Source organism: Penicillium soppii (genome assembly GCF_028829465.1).
Source record: "Penicillium soppii strain IBT 18220 chromosome Unknown utg000010l, whole genome shotgun sequence".
In the NCBI taxonomy this organism is placed as follows: domain Eukaryota; kingdom Fungi; phylum Ascomycota; class Eurotiomycetes; order Eurotiales; family Aspergillaceae; genus Penicillium; species Penicillium soppii.
In genome coordinates this window covers 3,589,694-3,610,828 of record NW_026643240.1, presented here as the reverse complement: position 1 = coordinate 3,610,828, position 21,135 = coordinate 3,589,694, and the positions used below count along the sequence as shown (strand labels likewise).

At 47.6% G+C, this 21,135-nt stretch overlaps 7 protein-coding genes across 7 annotated transcripts; 5 read left to right on the top strand and 2 right to left on the bottom strand.

Annotated features, from left to right (window-relative positions):
* Nucleotides 1-144: 144 nt before the first annotated feature.
* N7529_012038 (uncharacterized protein) lies at nucleotides 145-1,023 on the bottom strand (the record flags this gene model as incomplete). The annotated part of the gene is made up of 2 exons (XM_057247564.1): nucleotides 145-704; nucleotides 756-1,023. 2 exons carry the CDS (start codon nucleotides 1,021-1,023, stop codon nucleotides 145-147), a joined length of 828 nt encoding a protein of 275 aa, XP_057092913.1.
* A 657-nt stretch (nucleotides 1,024-1,680) lies between these two features.
* On the top strand, nucleotides 1,681-2,067 carry N7529_012037 (uncharacterized protein; the record flags this gene model as incomplete). Its single annotated transcript, XM_057247563.1, has 1 exon — nucleotides 1,681-2,067. The coding sequence occupies one exon, from the start codon at nucleotides 1,681-1,683 to the stop codon at nucleotides 2,065-2,067; it is 387 nt and encodes a 128-aa protein (XP_057092912.1).
* Nucleotides 2,068-3,337: 1,270 nt separating this feature from the next.
* Nucleotides 3,338-4,947, top strand: N7529_012036 (L-lactate dehydrogenase (cytochrome); the record flags this gene model as incomplete). Its single annotated transcript, XM_057247562.1, has 3 exons — nucleotides 3,338-3,446; nucleotides 3,502-3,815; nucleotides 3,871-4,947. 3 exons carry the CDS (start codon nucleotides 3,338-3,340, stop codon nucleotides 4,945-4,947), a joined length of 1,500 nt encoding a protein of 499 aa, XP_057092911.1.
* Nucleotides 4,948-6,016: 1,069 nt separating this feature from the next.
* On the bottom strand, nucleotides 6,017-14,268 carry N7529_012035 (type I polyketide synthase; the record flags this gene model as incomplete). Its single annotated transcript, XM_057247561.1, has 11 exons — nucleotides 6,017-7,165; nucleotides 7,215-9,461; nucleotides 9,511-10,836; nucleotides 10,885-11,899; nucleotides 11,947-12,106; nucleotides 12,163-12,283; nucleotides 12,338-12,865; nucleotides 12,913-13,072; nucleotides 13,127-13,211; nucleotides 13,264-13,612; nucleotides 13,663-14,268. 11 exons carry the CDS (start codon nucleotides 14,266-14,268, stop codon nucleotides 6,017-6,019), a joined length of 7,746 nt encoding a protein of 2,581 aa, XP_057092910.1.
* Nucleotides 14,269-15,060: 792 nt separating this feature from the next.
* On the top strand, nucleotides 15,061-15,960 carry N7529_012034 (uncharacterized protein; the record flags this gene model as incomplete). The annotated part of the gene is made up of 5 exons (XM_057247560.1): nucleotides 15,061-15,074; nucleotides 15,128-15,155; nucleotides 15,231-15,249; nucleotides 15,303-15,380; nucleotides 15,431-15,960. 5 exons carry the CDS (start codon nucleotides 15,061-15,063, stop codon nucleotides 15,958-15,960), a joined length of 669 nt encoding a protein of 222 aa, XP_057092909.1.
* A 1,365-nt stretch (nucleotides 15,961-17,325) lies between these two features.
* Nucleotides 17,326-18,708, top strand: N7529_012033 (pyruvate decarboxylase; the record flags this gene model as incomplete). Its single annotated transcript, XM_057247559.1, has 1 exon — nucleotides 17,326-18,708. One exon carries the CDS (start codon nucleotides 17,326-17,328, stop codon nucleotides 18,706-18,708), a length of 1,383 nt encoding a protein of 460 aa, XP_057092908.1.
* Nucleotides 18,709-19,819: 1,111 nt separating this feature from the next.
* N7529_012032 (long-chain fatty-acid-CoA ligase) lies at nucleotides 19,820-20,944 on the top strand (the record flags this gene model as incomplete). Its single annotated transcript, XM_057247558.1, has 3 exons — nucleotides 19,820-20,042; nucleotides 20,093-20,135; nucleotides 20,194-20,944. The coding sequence occupies 3 exons, from the start codon at nucleotides 19,820-19,822 to the stop codon at nucleotides 20,942-20,944; spliced, it is 1,017 nt and encodes a 338-aa protein (XP_057092907.1).
* Nucleotides 20,945-21,135: the final 191 nt, after the last annotated feature.

Genomic DNA, 21,135 nt, shown 5'->3' with positions numbered 1-21,135 from the left:
GAATCACCTAAGTGTCCAAAAATGATGAGTGTTCTGTCACTAAGATGTGCAAGAAGATGTGGTTGTTTGGTAGCCCCTTGTCTCGCCTGGTCTTCATCCTGACCGGTCTGTCCTTCAGCATCGGAATGTAGGGTACGGGTGCTACTATTCGAGCGTAGAGGGCGGAAAGCTAGTGGCATGAACTGGGCTGTTGTCGTCTGCACTATCATTCTGCGGCAACTGCTTGACCCTGTCGTAGGTCTGCTTGATGTTTTCAAAGATTGACCCCATCATCGAGAATAAGTCTCCATTCTCCAATAAGTCGCGACCACAAAGCGATACACTGTTGAAGCGACTGCAGAATGCGTCTAGAACACACTCAAAGTCAATTGTCCTTCGCGCAACTCGAATATCCCAGTCACGAAGCTGGGGAATCCCGACTGTCAGTCTATAAATGATGGTGATAGCATATATGATGCTAGACCACTGTATGTAAGACAGACTGCCGTATTCAGATATTGGGATGGAGAGGAAATTCTGAGCAAGCTGCCCCGCCGATTTCAAACCGAGAAACAGCACTTCCAGGCGAATCTGAGAAGTAAAAGATGAGCTTGTTAAATGTTTGCAAGGATTCGTCGTTTGTCGCTTTTTCGGGGCACAAATATTGACGAGATCCATCTCGTAGACATGCATGGAAGCAACCTCGCAAGCTAGGTTCATCCCGTCTGTTGCACGTTAGCATTGGTTCCATTACATTTTCGATTAACCGAACTTACTTGGTTGCTGACATACGATTGGAAGCGAATCCTTCCACCGCTTGAATTCGGCTTGAAAGGATTGAACCTTCATTTCAATATCTAGGCCATTCATGTGGTTACGTATAGTGTTATCAACAGTTGAAAGATTGCGATAATTGACATCGGCCATGTTTTGAAGCTGGACTAGTGGTAGAAGCAATGCGCCCGTCGGATGTTCCAATTCTTGACCTAACGAGCTCGCACATTCAATCATATAGCTTTGAAATTCGACACTATTTGACTTCATAGTGACCCAGCCAGTGCTAATAAGGACATCTTTAATTAGTCATACACTCTCCGTTTTGAGCAATGATGATAGGTTCATCAGGAAAATGAGATCCAAAAATTTACTATGATTTGCCTCAGCCAGGAATCGCCAGAATTATTATTCAAGGTGGAAATGCTTGCTTAGCTCGCGCACTGTCTATGGCACCCACCTAAGGATCTACAGGATGTCCGAAAGGCTGAATGGATAACTGCTTTCCCGGCGCGGGATAGTGACGTGCGTTGTCTTAAAGAGCAAGTCAGGGCAGTATTCAGGTCCGCTTTGACTAAATGCAGCGCAGCCGGACCAGAATCGAACTTATGTAGGGAAAAGTTGGAGGCCGAAAGTTTTATGACTTTTAGAGAACAATTGGCGAAATCACGAGGCTCAATATATACCTGAGGGACTCATATATCGACTATTATCTCAGCATTCTGGAAAAAAAATCTCTACTGGCTAATCCACGAGCTTAGAATGCCCTTCGGAAAATCAATTAATAGCAGTCAAAAATACTTGAATTCCGCATAGTGGCCGACGTGAATGTGGTGGTATCTGCTCATTGTGAATTACCCTATAAATCTAAATGCCAAAGCTTATATTCGGATTCTACTAGGCACTGCGGCCGTTTTGATTCAAATAATGAAGTTTGAGCAAAGGGAATCGCGCTCAGTCTCCAATGGATACCTGGACACTGCGACAACCCAGGGAAAGACGCAGCAGATCGGCTGGCCAAGGACGCGGCAAGCCCGGGCAAAAAACGCCCCTTCAGCCCGTTGCCGACAAGGAAGAGGGCGCTTTTCCGAGACACCATCCACGCCCAGTGGGAGCGGGAATGGAAAACATCTACCAAAGGCGGTCACCTGCGAAAAATTAATAGCACCCTACCGGTCAGGGGCCGAGCGTACCTACTGGCACAGCTACGCACGGGCTATAATTGGTGATCCACCAATGCCAGGATCGTCGGCTTCCGCGACGATGATCAGTGCGTGTGCGGCGCATAAGAAACAGCTACCCATGTGTTGGTAAACTGCCCAAATTTGAGAAAAATCCAAAGGGATCTATGAGGGGAAATTGGGGACGCGTTCAACAGCGTGTCAAGTCTGCTGGGAGGCTCAACTGAAGGCAAGAGAGATAAATCAGACGCCGTGTCGCGGGATAGGACGGTCAAGGCCGTGCTAGACTTCGCCCAGGCGTCATAACGATTCAAAAGTCGCGCGCCATGAGGGGACGTTAGACCGCTCTTTAGGCCGGCAATTGTCGATAGCCGAAAGTCCGTAGAATCCGCAAACACATTGGTTTAAATATCAAAGACAAGCAGGGTGGAGTCGAAAGTGAGCTAGCGGTTTGCTCGACATGATGATGTATATGAGATAATCAAGAATAGATATCTCGGTGTAAGAGAGCGAAAAGGCTAAGAGCTTTTGACTGAAGGCTCCGAGGGTTAATTGATGGGCCTCCGAGTGGGTATTGAAGGGACTCGACTCCTTGCTCTGGTGCACAATATGTAGACTACCATACGTACTTACAGGCAGCATTGGTTTTGGGTACCTGGATCAATAAAGACACCAGTGGTTGGTTATACAAAGCCAGGTAATATTTTACGGCATGAGTATATGTCATTTTAGCCAATCAAAGGCAAACCATTTCCTAAAACAGATCAAGGTAAAATGCAAACCAAAGTCCCCCTTTTTGAAGTTCAGAGTGATGACTGGACTGATTTGACACCAATGCATTGACGAATCAAAAAAAAGGGCGAATGCTATCCGACGTACGGTGTAGGAGAAAAGGAAGACCCTCAGAAATGCGATGTAAACAATTGGCTGCACATGATTAGATCACATGACAAGGGAACCATAGTTTGCAATCATGATATTGGGACTAGTCTAAAATTAGAATGCGGTGGCCAACGGCAGTACAAGCCATGCATGTACAATGCGACGGTTGCTACTGGCTCAAGCCTCAGTGAAGGCCTGAGGCTCCGATGACCACTTTCTTTCCAATGCTCGCAATGCTCTGAATCCAAGACATGTAGTTCTCAGTTAAAATATAGTACATATATATAGACTCATATACACATTCGGGATATCCGTAGCCACACATACGGACCTAAGGAACATTAAGGTGCGACCCGGACGAGTCGGCCGAGAAGCTCCCCGCAACTTTCTTGTCCCCGGACTCTTTTATCCCGAGGTCCCAAGCACGAGATCTTTTTGCTAATCCTCTTCAAATTATTTGTTCCTTTCTTTTCCTCTTCCTTACATGCCATAGTATATTCTATAAATCGCCAATTCCCATCATGAGCGACAGCAAGCTCACTGGCGCAAAGGTCGCCGAACATAACTCCAAAGATTCCTGCTGGGTCATCGTGCACGGAAAAGCCTATGATGTAACCGAATTTCTCCCTGGTACGAGATTTATCTTCTTTCTGACCCTGAGAAGCCACCAAATTGACGGTTATAGAACACCCCGGTGGCCAGAAGATCATTCTCAAGTATGCCGGCAAAGATGCGACCGAAGAGTTCGACCCCATTCACCCGCCCGACACCCTGGACAAATTCTTGGATGCGTCAAAACACCTGGGCCCGGTGGACATGGCCACCGTCGAACAAGAAGAGAAGGCCTTTGACCCGGAGGAGGCCGACCGCCAAGAGCGCATTGCCCGCATGCCCTCCCTCGCGGCTTGCTACAATCTGATGGACTTTGAAGCGGTGGCCCGCCAGGTCATGAAGAAGACCGCATGGGCATACTATTCAAGCGGAGCTGACGACGAGATTGTGAGTTTCATGGAACCAATTTCAACCTCAATCTGAATCCTACTAACACCGACAGACAATGCGCGAGAACCATGCAGCCTTCCACAAAATCTGGTTCCGGCCCCGAATTCTCGTTGATGTGGAACACATTGATATGAGCACAACAATGTTAGGCACCAAATGCTCGATCCCATTCTACGTCACAGCAACCGCCCTCGGAAAACTTGGCCACCCAGAAGGTGAAGTAGTCCTCACCAAGGCCGCGCACCGGCACAACGTAGTGCAAATGATCCCCACTCTAGCCTCGTGCTCGTTCGACGAAATCGTCGACGCCAAGCAAGGCGACCAAGTCCAATGGTTGCAGCTATACGTAAACAAAGACCGCGAAATCACGCGCAAAATCGTCGAGCACGCCGAGAAGCGCGGCTGCAAGGGCCTCTTCATTACCGTGGACGCGCCTCAGCTCGGCCGTCGCGAGAAGGACATGCGCTCCAAGTTCTCCGATCCCGGCTCGAATGTCCAATCCGGCGGCGATGATATTGATCGGTCACAGGGCGCTGCTCGCGCCATCTCATCTTTCATCGACCCCGCTCTGTCATGGAAGGACATCCCCTGGTTCAAGTCGATCACCAAGATGCCGATCGTGCTCAAGGGCGTACAGTGCGTTGAGGACGTCCTGCGCGCCGTCGAGGCTGGCTGCGACGGTGTGGTCCTCTCCAACCACGGAGGACGACAGCTTGAGACTGCCCGCTCAGGCATCGAAGTACTAGCTGAGGTGATGCCTGCGCTCCGTGAGCGGGGCTGGGAGAAGCGCATCGAAGTCTACGTTGACGGCGGAGTGCGTCGCGCAACTGATATTCTCAAGGCGTTGTGTCTCGGCGCAACTGGTATCGGTATTGGCCGGCCATTCTTGTATGCGATGTCTGCTTATGGTCTTGATGGTGTTGATCGGGCGATGCAATTGCTCAAGGATGAGATGGAGATGAACATGCGGTTGATTGGTGCTACGCGTGTTGAGGATCTCAATCCTAGTCTCCTCGATACGCGTGGGCTGTTGGCTGGCCATAATGGTGTTGTGCCTTCTGATACACTTGGGCTTGGTGCTTATGATCCTTTGGAGGCTCCAAGGTTCAGTGAGAAGTCGAAGTTGTAGATTTGCTTGTTGGAGTTCGTTCCGGTGTTGGGCTTGCTGGTCTTGCCCTTCATAGAATATGATCTAAATCTGTATATAAAACGCGGATTCTTGAATTTATGTTTCAAATATATATGGCCTTTCAGATTGAATGCCCTAATTCGTTTCAACCAACCTCAACGCATGGCCCTTGATACAATTATGCTTTGAGGCGCTGCTCCGCTGCCGCTCGCCTTGACGCATAGTCTATCCCTATTCGCGACGACAAGTCCGAAATGACAACAACCAGTCTATCACCCAAAGGGGGAACAGCAACTCACAGCGCTGGACGCCTTGTTTGATTTATCCTCTAGCAGGATTCCCAAAGAATTTCAGCATTTCAACAGGCTATGGCTTGATAAACTTGAATTCTCGGCTTGATATTCGACCCCTCGATAGGGCCATTGCGTAACTCAGCCAATGAAGTTATTTGTCATCGGCGAAAAACGTCTTTGACACAATATTTCCACAAAAAATCCAGAATGGTCAAGGTTTGTTATAATCATATGCATATAGTGCATGATTGATTCCAGCCTCTTAGTGTTAAGACTTGGACGGTTAACTGACGTTGAAATGATTCTTTCCACGCTCGGAGAACACAAATGGAAGATTTGGATGAGACTCACTGAACAACAAAATGAGTGATATCGGCGACTGGGGAATCCTCGTACTTTTTCCGACTACCACCTCAGCTAAAGGGACTGGAGCAATGATGGCTTGGTCGCCGGGGAGTATTATATCCATCCTCATTGCCTAAAAGTATCAAGTCTAACTGCGATAGGATCCCAGAAACAAAATGTAGATATGCGAGGTCATTTCAGCTTTATTTAACCTTCCTAGACTTACTACTATCAATGGTTTGCTCAGCTAGTCGATGTCTAGATCTAAGGGATGATTATTTGACTCTAAATCTCGTTGAGAATAGGCGAAATCTTCGTAAAACCTAAGATGGTTAAAGGTAGCCATAGTATAACGCTCTCTAAACAAATAAGGAACATTTACTAAAAGTTTAGCCCTGAACGAAAGTGTAACATTCTTGCTAAGCTTAGCTCTATTTATCTGAGAGTCTGACCAGTTTGCTTTTCCTCGTAGCGAGTTGCGAAACTGAGGTCAACGTTGCTCCCCCGATGATCTCAAACACCCCCAGCTCGGCCTGCAGCTCTTTGGAAATCCAACCACGCAGTTCAACTGCAACAAGAGAATCCACCCCATACTGGTGCAAAGGCTTGTTGGTGTCAATATCAGCGATCGCGATACCCAGGGACGTAGAGAGCTTCTGAGCAAAGAGTTCGGTGACAGCTGCATTGGCTTCGGCCAAAGACTCCGCCCTAAGGAGTGAAGCTGGCCCCTTGGTAATGCCTTGCATTTGCTCACTGCCACCAGGTGTCGTACTTGTGATCAGGTGTTGGAGAAGGCGCTCGCCCCTCCATTGCTCGTTGCTAGACATTGCACTGGGCGACAACCCAACAACAACCTGACAGTCCAATGCCGTGGCCTGACTAATACCTGGATCACAGTATGTTGAAAGCAGGCCGTGGACATGTGCTTCCGTTACCGGGTCAAGACCACTGTTTTTGATCCACATATCATGGAGTTGGGCATCTTCTACCACGGCGCCGGCGAAGTTGATAACTCCAAGGTCCAGAGAAGTGGCCTTTTCACCCAGTCCGACGCGGTGCCGAGCCAGCGCATCTTGGAAAGTGTTTCCAGCTGCATAGTTGGCCTGTCCGGTGGTACCCAAGATACCGGCGATGGAGGACAACATGATGAAGAAGTCCATCCCTTGGGGAAGTTCTTGGTGAAGATTCCAGGACCCTTGGACTTTGGGACCCAGCGAATCGTGCCAGGATTCATGGGAAATACCCTCGAAGAGAGCATCTCTTAAAACCATGGCTGCCTGAACGCATCCCTTGATCGGTGGCATATTCGAGCGGCATTGAGCGAGAGCGTTATTAACTGATATTTTGTCTGAGACATCACAGATGGGAGCCAGGACTTTGACACCCTTCTCTTCGAGGCTTTTGATAAGATCTTTGGCTTTTTCGGTTTTTCCACCTGAACGTGATAGAAGAAGAAGATGGCGAGCTCCACGATCTGCCAGCCAGCACGCGATGTTTCGCCCAAGACCACCAATTGCTCCAGATATCACGAATGTCGCATTTGAATCCAACGAGTACGGCACACGTGTCTTCAATACAGTCTAGGGATGTTGAGTTACTGGGAAAGAAAAAGAACGAAGATACGCTTACCTTCACCTGATCATGGCCACGCATTTCAAGTACCATCTTACCAATATGCTGACCGCTTTGCATAACACGGAATGCTTTCTCCATTTCGCCAACACCATATACATTAATAGGTTGAGATGGATGAACCTTGCCGTCTTGAATCATATGAAAGACCGTCTCCAGAGCCGCCGTGCATATCCAGGGTCGTTCAACAGACATGACAGCCAAGTCGACACCGCTGAATGAGACATTTTCCAAGAACTTCAGCATCGGGAGTCTCTGATTAGAAAGAATATCTCTCTTTCCAATCTCCAAGAATCTGCCATATGGCGCGATGCATTTCCAGGATGCGAACAGACTATCTCCGGCTAGGGAGTTGAGGATAACATCCACACCCTTTCCGCCAGTTCGATGCTTGACCATCTTGGAGAACAAGGTGGTCCGACTAGAGAATATATGGGATTCGGGGATGTTGTAAACATCCATCAGAAGCTTCTTTTTACTCTCAGAGCCAACTGTTGCGAAGATGGTTGCTCCGGCATTCTTGGCGATCTGGATTGCTGCTTGACCGGTGCCTCCAGATGCCGAGTGGATCAGAACAGTCTCACCAGATTGGATCCGAGCCACATTGTGCAGTGCAATGTATGAAGTGGCAAAATTTACCGACACCGCTGCAGCATCTGCGAATGAGATACCAGGCGGAATTTTGACAATAGGGCCACTTTCCAGCATGCGAATCGAAGTTGAAAAGCACCCATTATGTAGACCAACAACAGAATCGCCAATTTGCAATCTGCTGCAGGCATCACCAACTCGACTGATGACTCCAGACCACTCAGATCCAGTATGGCTGGCCTTCAATTGACCCACTGCAATCAGAACATCACGGAAGTTGATCCCTGCACACTTGACCTGGATTTCGACTTCATCAGGCTTGAGGGGGATATATGCACTTTGATCCTCGATGAATTCGAAACCGTTGAGCAATCCCGGGGATGCAGCGTTGAGCTGCAATGGAATCTGACAGTTGAAATCCTGAATTTTGGACTGGTGCGAGCTGGACATGAGTGAGATATTCTCATTTAATGATTCGGCAGGGACTAAGCGGGGGACATTCAAAATTCCTTCATGCTCGATGTACTCCATATCTGCTTTCACTCTCTCCGGTGACAACAAGAGTTTGATGATGTTCGTAATATGGCCATGTTGTGTACTTGTCAGGGAAGTCTGCGGCTCAAGTGATAGCAGGTGAAGTCCTCGCTTGCTGTTCTCCGTCTTCAGCACGCGAAACAGTCCTTCCGCAAGACGAGAGTGGGGCTGCGAGGGAAATATGCCTCCGCCCTGGTTCACCCAGAGCATCTCCGCTGTTGAAGAAAGAAGATCCTGGAGTTGTCCAAATAGCTCTGGCTTGATATCGGGCAGAATGGGGCCCTGGAGCTCCAGAAGAACGATGCGAAGGAGTGGATCCTCGGCTTGCCTCTCCACTGCCTCCTGAAGAGAAGAACAAATGATGGGAGTGTCCACCACATTTTCAAGGTCCTTGACAAGCAACTGCACGAGTTCTTTTTGGGCCAACTCAGCATCATTGTAGACGAGTTCAATTTGCGGCATCAGATAGCCTTTCGGTATTTCCTCGACTGCTGTGGAGACTAGCATACCGCACTCATGGGGAATGGGACCTTCATAGTCTGCAAAAAGAAGATCCAAGCCGGAGAAACCCGTCTCTAGAAGAAGCTCATTCCACTTGCGCTCGTCGACACATGGCCCAAGCGTGCGATAGAGCTCCGAACTTGACCACCATTCTTCGAGAAGACCGAATATGAACGCGGAACGATAATTGGGAGCAGCTTTCTCATACAACATGAGCTTTCCTTGTGGCTTGAGAAGTTTTCGAGCGTTGCGCAATATGGCCTTGAGATCCGCGGTGACGTGAAGTGTCAGGCAAGCGACGACGACATCGTAAGTTCCACATTTGAACCCCTGTTTTTCAGGATCTGTTTGAATATCCATATGCTTGAAATTGATTGTGTTGCCATCTTGACGGAATTGATTCTGTGATCCAGCAAATAACGATGGAGAGATCTCAGTGTAGTCCCACTGAGCGTACCGTCTGTCACAGGACTGATTAGCACCCCCGAGCACTCCGATCATGACATTTGTCATAGACCCGAAACCAGCACCAATCTCCAAGATCTGCATCCTGGGGTTGACATGGATTAGAAGATCGAGGTATGTACCGAATTGTTTGAGACCGTGGGACTCATGGAGCTAGCTTTCTAATTAGCAAGAACAATAACAGTATGAAAAAAAGACAGACCTCGTCATAGTAAAACTCTTTCAGCTTCTCTCCTTCGGATAAGAAATTCGAAATATCTATTTCACCAGCGAGGAGAGCGAGCAGGTTGCGAGCCACAGAAATATAGAGCGAGCTTCGTTTGTTCACGTTCAACAACCGTGTCTCAATCGCATCAACGAAGTCGACATCAGTGAGACGACCTTTCCAAGCCTCTGCATGGAACCGATGTTGGCTTTGCTTCAGCATGCTTTGCTGATGTTTCATCCAGTCCACATAATTGTGCAGATGTGGCTTCATGGGCTTGATGTCCTCCTTGAATAAAGTTTCAAGTGTTGAAGTAATGCGAGCCATGAGAACGAAATCCAAATCGGTGAAAAGGTCCTCTGGATCTGCCATTTTGGGATGTGCCTTTTTGCACAGAGCCATCAATTCCATGTTGCTCTGTAAGCTGGGGTCGGGCTTCCATTCGAAGAGGTAGCAGAGATCTGCTGTGGCCACTTCAGCATCCATGGAAGTTTCTTCGCTAACAACATTTGTCCCAAGCCCCTGGATAGATATAAGAGTGTTTTGCAGCGCTTCATCAAATACGACAATTTCTACAGAGGCCCCAAGGAAAGTTGATTCCTTGCTGCGTGTAGCATGCGTTTTCAGAATTTTAGACGATTCGGTACCAAATAATTGACTGGAAACCCACAGACTCTCGATGGAGGTTGGAATGGCGGTAGGGATGCTGTCTGTTTCAGAAGTCACGGTCGTCCATATTGAGGTCTGAAGAATAGCATCTAGAGTCGTTGGATGGATAGTCTCCCCTGCAGAAGATAAGAATCTTTCTACGTTCGCAATAACACACGGCTGCTCGGGACTGAGTGAAGCTGTTTTGATCAGCTGGAAAGCATTCCCATAGCCATAGCCTGACCTTTGCAATTGGTCATACAAAGATGAGCCATCGACGGGCAATGTGCATGCTTTCACAGCATCGGAATATGCTTCCATTTGGGAGTTCCACAATTCCTCTTCGTGTCGTCTCTCAATCTCGGGATTGGTGTCGTTGGGGGTATACACAGTTTGGACGATGCCAGTGCAATTCTCAGTCCATACCTCATTTCCCAATGTGCAGAGACGGAACTCGAAGCAGTTGGAGGTCTTTGACTCCATGCCCTTTGCAGGGCGGAGGTAAAAGTTTGTCTCGATTCCGTGTGCACCAGGAGGAACTCTCATAGCGGCATGAAACTTAGCCTCCTGAATATTGAAGCCATCGATGGGTCTGCCTTGCTCGGCAACCTGCTTGGCAGCTTCGATGGCCATTACCAACATGCCTGCGCCGGGGTAGAGAATCGTGTTGTCAATCTTTTTGAGGTTTAGCGAATGCTTTCAAGATGAACACGGTAGACCTACTTGATGATCCTTGGTCCAAGGCATCTCGGACACTCGCACAAAGTTCCTCCATCGTCTCTCGAATTTATTTCCGGTGGAATCGGGAATTCCCAACAAGTCGTTCCGACCAATGGTGCGAAGCCGTTCATTTTTGCTTAGATTGCTCTCATGCCAGTAGCGCACGTCGTGATTGAAGGGATACTCAGGAAGATCGGACAAGGACTTGAGCGTACCGTGCTTTGCAAATTCTTGTCCGTTCACTCGGGTCAAGTTTATTGGATAGCCCGCAGCATATAGGTTGCCAAACACAGAAAAAGCAGTATCCGAAGCGGAAATATCGCGTACCAATAACGAAAGATATTTTGGGGGGTTGTCAATTTTGAGTGTTTTCCACACATCCTTACAGGCGCCCTGCAAAACGGAGTGTGGCCCAATCTCAACTATATGATCAATCGGCATTGTCTTGCGGTGGCTGCCGTCGAGCTTCTTGTGGGCGTTCAAAGTCGCCCCTGAACAAAGTGTGGCAAGCCCGCCAGAGAAACGCACTGGGGAGATCATGTTATTGACCCAATGCGACGCCTGGGCAGCCTCTCCTCGCTTGATCCAGTCTCCAGTAATAGAAGAGACCATTTCCGGGCAGTCCCTGACATTTGAATAATCGTCCTCCAACTTACCTAGAGCTTCAAGGTAGAGTGGGGCAATCTCATTCATTTGAGAGGAATGGTAGGCCAGGTTGACCTTGAGCTTGCGACAAAACACATGATCTCGGTCGAGTATAATCTTGAGAGCATTCAATTGTGACACCTCTCCTGTAACTGTGACACTCTTGGGGCTGTTGATACAGCCGACACTGAGTTTGACCTCATCAAACTGCTTGCTGGCTTCTTCGATATAGGACATTGTGTCCTGCTCTGAAAGCCCCACTGCAAGCATCGATCCTTTAAACTCGCTGGTCTTCTCCAGCGTGCTACTCATGTTGCCTCGATGATATGATACTTTCCAGGCAGATTGTCGGGTAATCCCACGGGCGCAGTAGCTTATAGAGTCAGTCTGAATATATCAAGGCAATTGGATGGAACTCACGCGGCTGCCACTTCTCCAGAAGAGTGACCTAGCACAGCCCTGGGAACCACGTCCAAAAAGCGGAGCAGGTCCACCAAGGCCACTTGGACTATAGTACACAGAATCTGGCTGTACTCGGTCTTGTTAACATTGGAAGTGGACTCACTTCGCCTTAGCTCATCTGGAGTATGCTGTCAGCAAGTAGCTAGCGTTTAGTATGGGAGATGTTGCGTTCACCCATTGGAATCCATTCACAGCCCAAAGTCTTAAGGTAATCCCCCGCTTCTTCAATGCTTTGCACAAATACCGGATAGATATCGAGCAACTGCCGGCCCATTGCAAACCACTGCGCTCCTTGCTACAGACTCGTTAGCATGAGCTTGAACCATGAAGACAACCAGATCAAGTTTACCCCAGAGAAGATCATGGCCATGGTTGGTGATGTACGAGCGTGGACGGCTGACGAGAATTTGTCAGACAATGAAGCCAAGCTGTCCGACTGACGAGAGACAGCAAATGTCCTCCAGGAGAAAGGGGTTCTTCTAGCTGACAATGTGTGAGCCAAATTATCTAGAAATTTGGTTCCCGCTTCATCAAACGTGGAGGCCGCAGAGAAGGAGGATTTCCAAGTATTTTGAATTCGGAGAATGCCTTTCTCATCTGCCGCAGACCAAACGAGTAGCTTAGGTGAGTCTTTCGGTATCTTGATCGTTTCATCCTGGCCGATCTCTTCACCATCCACCTCGGCCACATTTTGTTCTTTGCACATCGATGACTGATATGAGATGATTGTGCTGTGATTGCCTTGTAGTCCTCTTTCCTTCAAATAGTGGCATGCATCATCCATAACAATATGGGTGTTAGAGCCTCCATAACCAAAAGAATTTACGGATGCTCGTCGAAGTCCGTCCGAAGGCCAAGGGAGAGCAGTTTGCGGGAACTGTATTTGTTAAGTACATGGAACCATGTCTTGAGTGTCGGGCTTACCTTAGTGTTGAAAAATTCATCATCAATTCGGGGGTTGAGGGTTTGAAGGTTCACACTATTTGGGGGAATAACACCCTTCTCCAGTGCGAGTACTGTTTTTATAACACCCGCAATTCCACTGGCACCTTCTAGGTGTCCGATATTTGACTTGACAGAACCTCTGGACTTGGCATTAATACAGATTCACTGGGAAAAAAAGAGTTGTCACACCTACATGTACAAAGGATCGTCTGGAGAATGGTGCGGGCGAAATACTGATCCAATGGCTTTGATCTCAATTGGATCGCCGACAGCAGTTCCTATGACGTATCAGTTTAGAGTGCGATGTTTCAAGTAGGATTGTCCACGAACCGGTTCCATGCGCCTCAAAATACCGCGTCTGTTCCATGTCAAGTCCCGAGTTCTGGTAAGTTTTTCGAATTAATTCAGCTTGCATCTCCGGGCTTGGCTGCGTGATACCCGGAGTCTTTCCATCTTGGTTGGAAGCAGAGGCTCTTATGACCGATCGAATTGTGTCTCCATCGCGCAATGCATCTTCTAAAGGCTTGATGACCAGAACACCAACTCCTTCGCCGCGAGCATACCCATTGGCACGTTCATCAAAGCTGTAACAGCGGCTATCCTTGGAGAGAAGACCCAAATTGTTCATCATCAGTGCTGTGTCGACCGCTATGAGAAGATTGCTCCCAACGGCTAAGCCCTAGTCATTTCATTAGCGATCTATGAATTGAGACTTGAATCCATACATACCATTGTGGAAACACCGCTCCAAATCGACTGGCAAGTCATGTCAAGCGCCATTAAACTACTTGAACATGCCGTGTCAATGGCAGCACTGGGTCCAACTAAGTCAAAAAACCAACTGATGCGGTTTGGTACCATGTTCGAAGTAGTTCCGGTAATGTCCCATTTCTGTAGACTCTGCGCGTCCTTTACCTTCATAATGAGATAATCGTGGCTAGATGCGCCGGCAAAAACGCAGGTCTTTGACTTTGCAATACTCTGCATTGTCATTCCTGCATTTTCTAGTGCTCGAAATGCCGTCTCCAAAACAAGTCGTTGTTGGGGATCCATGGCCTCTGCCTCCGCGGCGGTGATGGAGAAAAATGGAGCGTCAAAGAGACCAACATCCTCCGTCATGAAATGGCCTCCGCGTTGGGATAAAGTATCAAGTCGACTTGTGTCTGGGTTATAATAGGTATCGATATTTAGCCGGTCTGCAGGGAAGTCTGTTGAAGCACATCTGCCCTCCACGATCATATTCCAGAATGATTCGGCGGAGACAGCATCTTGGGGGAACTTTAGTGAGAGTCCAACAATCGCTAATGCGGGCAAATTTTTCTCTGGCTCTGCCATCTTGGCCTTGGTCAAAACGAAGAAAGAAGGATTCAACGTCGGAAATTCGCTACTTCAAGAAGCCGAGCGATCAGATGAGACTTAATAATTCATTATGCACTAAGCCATCTTAGTATGTCCTATCTTCTCGCCAATGTGCATACACTACCACCTGTTCATTCAGACCAGTGGCGGTCAGCTCCGACTCATACCCCACTCCAACGCGCCGTGCATAAGCTCCATCGGAGGCAAACCAAATACTACAACATATATGTGCCAATAGATTGTGTTTGCATATTTGACTAGATTCTGCCAGTTATAATACGATGCGTGGAGATTAAGTATCCTTACAGTCGTCAGCTGCCAGTGGAGAGATCAATAGCGGTGTGGATTATTGGCACCATCTGTGCATGCAGTGAGATTTCGTGTTTTCCAGAAGTGAATTATAGTTCGGCCTCGCTTGTCTGGACAATTTTATCGCAATTTTATGCCTCTCGGCTAGTCTCTATACATCGCTTACGAGATAATTTGGAATAGTTCTCAAGTTGCAGCTGGAGTATCATCTCAAGTGGAGATGTTGACACGAAAGAAGTAATTATTGAAAGGAAAAAGGAAGTTCCGGCTATCTTATGGATACAGATCACTCATGACACGTCAGATCAGGTCTGCTTATGTTGGGTTGACCTTTTGATAAAGATATATCCAATTTGCGACAATATCGCAATTTATCCCTCGGGTTTTACGGAGTAGTACTAAGGTAAAACCAACAGCTGTTCGCGCAACTTAGCCACAGCTGCCCTCCGAGAAATCAAAATGCACTTTTTATGGTATTTACCTCACAATTCTCAATTTGAAAACATTCTGCTAATAGCCCAAATAGCTTCCATGGCATTGGTACCAACTCTGAGGTGAGAAATGATAACCGCTCTTGCCTAGCTCCCCGAAAGACAAAAGCTCTGACTATGAGCGGTCTGTGAATACAGACATTTAAACAGCAAACCGGTTGGTAGACCCTTTCATCAACAAATTCAGACATTGCTAACATATTTTTGAAGCCGCAATTCGATATGAGCTTGGTGATGGCCACAGCTATGACTTCGTTGATGGAACATTACCATGGGAAATGGACAAAGGTTTGACTAACACTATAATTGTATATGTGAGGAATCTAACAAGAGAATAGCTCTAAAAGAGTTCATGCGTTCCGAGGAGGAAACATTTGCTTATTGCAATCCAACCCAACCAGAGACCTGCTTGACCGCTGTCCATCATCTTGACCGTTATTTGGAAGTCGAGGGGCCCTACGACGGCGTTATAGGGTTTAGTTTGGGGGCAACATTCGTATTGTCATGGATGATCAACAAAGCCTGGGAGAGAAAACGTGACAAGTCTGTGGAGCTTCCTTTCAAAGTCGGGATTTTCTTCTCCAATGCCGGTCGGCTCCTGGATTATAGTGACCAGATTGCAAAATCTATAGTCCCTTTTGATCCTGTCGCTATTGATGGACTTCTTGATATACCCACAGCTCATATTTGGGGAATCAGCGACCCAGACAAGGAAAATGCTCAACTGGCGATGCAGGCATGCAATGAGGAAACTAGATCTGTGTTTATTCATGACAGGGGCCACGAAGTCCCTATGTCTGCTGAAAATGTCATTTCTGCGGCTAAGGTGATCAACAGGGCCATCATACGGGCTCAAGGTTTCAATTGAACGACGAAATTTGACTCAATCCACGGATATATAGGGTTGCAAGAGACAATACATTCATCCCATTCTAAAAGTCTAGCGACATGTCATAGCAACGCATGCTCTCAGTAATATCCATTCGTTTTCATTTCCGTATCTTGCCGGCTCTTTTTGAACTTTCTTAAATTTTCCGTTTGAATACATAGTTAGCGGCTAAATTCCCCTAATATCGTGACATTACAAAACTTCCGAAATCAGCCGTTTCTAGACTTCCTAAACACCATATAGAAATCCTATCAACCGTAATTCCCAGATTACCTCTCTTGTCGGCAATATTTCTCGTCAGAACTTACTCACCAAATGTTGTGGTAGATGTAAATGGTTTTAAAACCTTCTCCACCCAGCGTTATGGCTAATTTGCCGTTCGGCTATACTAAACCGTACGAACATCGCTTTAAATATCTCCGTGAATGAGTGCAAAAGGCCCATCAGGATAGGCTTGAGAACCCCAAATTGGATATCGCACTTAAAAATAATTCATGGGTATCTTCGTGTTTGAACTCTGTTTCAGTCGTAGACCGACCCCGACGCGCTCAGCTCCGGATTGAGTCGGGCCATATTGCCGCTTTTTCTCTCGTCTTATCCGGTGGCGTAGCTGATCAGCCACCAATGCCATGAATGCCGAGGAGATCCATCATGCATGATCTGGCGCCTTCGTGCGACTTAGATGCGACCAAGAAAGTAAGGGAGAAGCTCACGGTGGAAAACATTGAGTTTTGAGATTTACCGCAATTTGCGAGATGACGCTGGGTAGTGGCATCGCCAACTGAGATACGTGTTGCGTTGGAAGAGATTTATTTCCCATCGTCGAAGAAGGCCTGGAAATCTAGAATGCAGAACCAAGCGATCAAATTGACCGCTGTGGGTCTACCACTTGGATGTAAGCTGTACCTTCACTTTGCGTACATAAATAGTAATAAAAGGTCTACTTGGCCGTGAGAGATACTAGAGAATATATGATTACACAATTCCTCAGGATGATAGAATCTGATAACTCTCAAACTATTGATCTTTTCGAGTACCTGTGTATTCAAATCAAGGCAATCGGCATCAAGTCTATGCACGGGGTCCCTGGTAAGAAACAGGACTCTGAAGAAACAACACTATACCAATAAGACTGACCTTAAGAAATCAGGTGATTTCAACTTGGTAGCTCTCGATTATGTGGGAAAGTGCGGCCTGGGATGGGTTGGGAACTGCAATGAACTCAATGCTGGTATGACCTTGATCGCTGATTCCGTGATGCCTGGAGATCTACTGCGTATTTACTGACTATGTCGATTGAATGATTCAGGCTATGCCGCAGATGGGTATGCACGCGTCAACGGGATGTCAGCATTGATGACAGTCATAGGCGTTGGAGAGCTATCCGCATTGAATGCTATAGCAGGCGCATATGCCGAATATGTGCCTATTGTTCACATTGTTGCTAAGCCAAGCACACAAGCACAAAAGAATAGACTCTGCGTGCACCATTCTTTGGGCGATGGTGATTTCACTGTCTTTGAAGAAATGAGTCGCAAAGTCTCTTGTATGACTGTTAACATCGACAATGCACAAACAGCACCATCGTTAATCAACGAAGCAATCAAGACATGTTGGATTCAAAGTCGTCCCGTGACTATGTTCATTCCGTGCGACATGGCTCTTGTGCCAATCCCACATCATTTATTAAACGAACAACCTGTCCTGGATCGGACAATGCCCCAGGACGACATGGTTGAGCACCGACGCGTGGTAGACGCAATGGTCGACGAAATACAACAGGCTACCAATCCTGCAATACTAGTCGGAGGATACGGAATTCTCCATGGCCCAAAACAGCAATTAGACGAGTTTCTGCATCATCTTGAAGTTCCTGTACTTGTCGCAGCCTCGGGTCTAGGGATTGTCGATGCGAGCCTTCCACACTTTGCTGGGCTGTATGTCGGCTCATGTTCGACTTCGCATGTTCTTAATGTCATGAAAACAGTTGATCTAGTTATCTGCGTCGGCAATATTCAATCGGATCTTAGCACATCCGGTTTCAGTGGGATCGTTGATCATACGAGATTGATTGAGATTCAGAGAACAAGGACCACGGTAAAGGGCCAACCGTTTGAAGGAGTCTATGCGAGCAATGTCTTAAGCGCATTAACCCTTTCGATTGGTAAAGGTTCATTGCGAGCGAACACCTCTACAGCGAAGAAAATTGTTTGTGTTGATATCAGCCATCAGCGCCAGTGTCTCACCAGCGTTGATACCAACACGAGCGAAAAGCAATTTTCTGCGAAAAGCATAGCCGGATATAAATCTGGATATCCACTCTTGTCATGCTTTCGGGAATTTTCCGCTTTTCTCAATAATCTGTGGCCCAATCCTTCACGGTCGTCCGAAATTATGACCGAAAAGCAAAGCCCTATTACACACGACTGGTTTTGGATGAATCTTGGGAAATGGCTGAAGCGAGGAGATATTGTTCTTACAGAAACAGGGACATCAAGTTTTGGGATATGGAATACGACCCTTCCCCATGACGCTATATTCATTGCCCAGTACCTATGGTCCAGCATTGGGTACACTATAGGCGCATGTCAAGGAGCCGCGCTGGCAGCTCGGGATTCCGACAACAAGCACAGACGAACAATTCTCTTCATTGGAGATGGCAGCTTCCAGTGTGGATGCCAAGAACTAAGTACTATTATTCGCAATTGTCTGAGACCTATGATGTGAGTAACAATCAATTTCGCACCCAAGATTACACATCGGGCTGCTGATTTCTTTTTTTAAGCTTCATCATATGCAACAACGGCTACACCGTGGAGCGATTGATACATGGGGAAAATCAGCCGTACAATGACATCCAGCCATGGAACCATCGACTTCTTCCTGCAGTCTTTGGTGCGGCGCCAGGCAGCTACGAAACTCACCGCGTCGAAACAACCAAGCAGCTCGAAGCTCTGTGGCGTCGTGAAAGCTTCACCGACTATTCAGCATTACAGGTAAGCCACTTCATCACAGACATCCATTTTTATGTGCAAAGCCTGGAATTAATAGTATGCAGCTAATCGAGCTCTGCGTGGGACAAGACGATGCGCCATCTAACCTAGTATCGTTAGCGCGGGCGCTGCATGAGCGAAATGCATGATTCCAGCCCTTGCTTAACGGAGACTCCGATGAAGACCCGTGCCTATATTTTTTTTTAGTTTTTTTGGGTTTATTTCTCCAATCCGGTGCTTTCCATGTCCATTCAGCTGCCACGTACTCGCCAAGTGAGTAAGCCCATTAGACCGCACAAGGTTCCCACCCACTGGATATTGTATAGAGCCGTACTCGACTTCTTAGATTAGCAATAATTTCAGAACACTTTCTATATGGATATGGAATCTCGCCGTGCGCTTGTAAAAGGGTCTGTCGATTCGCTGCTTTGGCTTACAACTACTTTGGCCGATGTCGTCAATAATCAAGCAGCCAAGTTTGGCTCCAAGGATATTGCTGTTTTTCCATGGCAGGGTGTTCGACTCTCTTATTCTCGACTTGCAGAGCGGGGCAAATTGGTAGCAAGGGCTTTACTCTGCTCTGGGGTACAGCCTTCGGACTGTGTTGCTATTTTGGCTGGAAATCGATTTGAATATCTTGAAGTCGTCATTGGAGGGGCTTTAATTGGGTGCTCAGTTCTGGTACTCCATACCACATACAAACCCTGGGAGCTATACAATGCATTGGAGAAGACAAGTAGGTGGACCTGAAACAAGACAGCTACTTAACGACTTTGGGTTAACTGGAGTGGCATGATCTAGAATGTCGTGTCTTGTTTCTTGCTTCCAACATCGGATGCCGTAGTATGGATGAGCACTTCAGGTTGTTGAACTCGACGACCAACCGCTCTTCCCTATCAGACCTGGATCGCGTCATTACTCTCGGCGACGGTTCTTTTGTTCAAGAGCCCATGCTAAACGAGGATTATGAGGGCTTTCTCTCCTCGGCTGTCTGTTCAGGTGGTTTATACGATGCGGCCATGAACTCGGTCCAACCTTCAGATATTGCCAGCCTACAGTTTACATCTGGTAAGTAGGACTCATTTTTGTGCCGCTTCCCCTTCTCTGCTGACCCTGAGCAGGCACAACCGGCGCGGCAAAAGCGTCAATGCTAACACACATGTAAGTCCCAATAATATACCTCGCGATATTTCCCACCACAACTCACATCGAACTACAGTAACATCCTCAACAACGCACGCTTCGTGGGCGAAAACCTCCAACTGTCACCAGAAGACATAATCTGCTGTCCCCCACCTCTATTCCACTGCTTCGGCCTAGTAATGGGATTTCTGGCGTCCCTGATCCACGGCTGCACAATTGTCTTCCCCTCCGACCACTTCGACGCGAAGCTCGTGCTGGACTCCATTGTCTCTGAAAAGTGCACAACTATCTACGGTGTACCAACAATGTTCATCGCCGAGCTCGAGGCCAATCAAACCCAGAAATACGCAATCAACACACTACGCAAAGGCCTAGCCGCAGGCTCCACAGTTCCACTAGCCCTAATGACCAAACTGAAAGAGCAGATGGGCATTGAGACAGTGTTAATCGCGTACGGCATGACGGAGACGAGTCCTGTGACGTTTATGTCGACCTTTGAGGATCCCGTCGAGATGCGGGTTGCGACTGTTGGTCGGGTCATGCCCCATACAGCAGCAAAGGTGGTTGATAAGATGGGTCGGGTGCTGGACATCGGGGAGAGAGGTGAGCTTTGTTCGTCTGGGTATGCTTTGCAGAAGGGGTACTTGGATGATGAGGAAAGGACCAATGAGGTTATGAAGAAGGATGAGAATGGGGTTGTGTGGATGCATACCGGTGATGAAGGGATGATCGATGACCGTGGATACTGCCGCATCACGGGCCGGATCAAAGATATTATTATTCGTGGTATGTTTCGTCTTATATCCTGGAATGCGGAAAGCGAGTGACTGAGAAAGTAGGTGGTGAAAATATCTTCCCTGTCGAAATCGAAGAGCGACTACTCGCTCACCCCTCAATTGCAGAAGTGTGTGTGGTGGGAACGCCAGACCCCAAATATGGTGAGGTGGTAGGCTGTTTTTTGAAGGCTTCAGAGGGATCCATCTGCAGGCCTGGGCTGCAGGAAATTCAAGACTGGGTA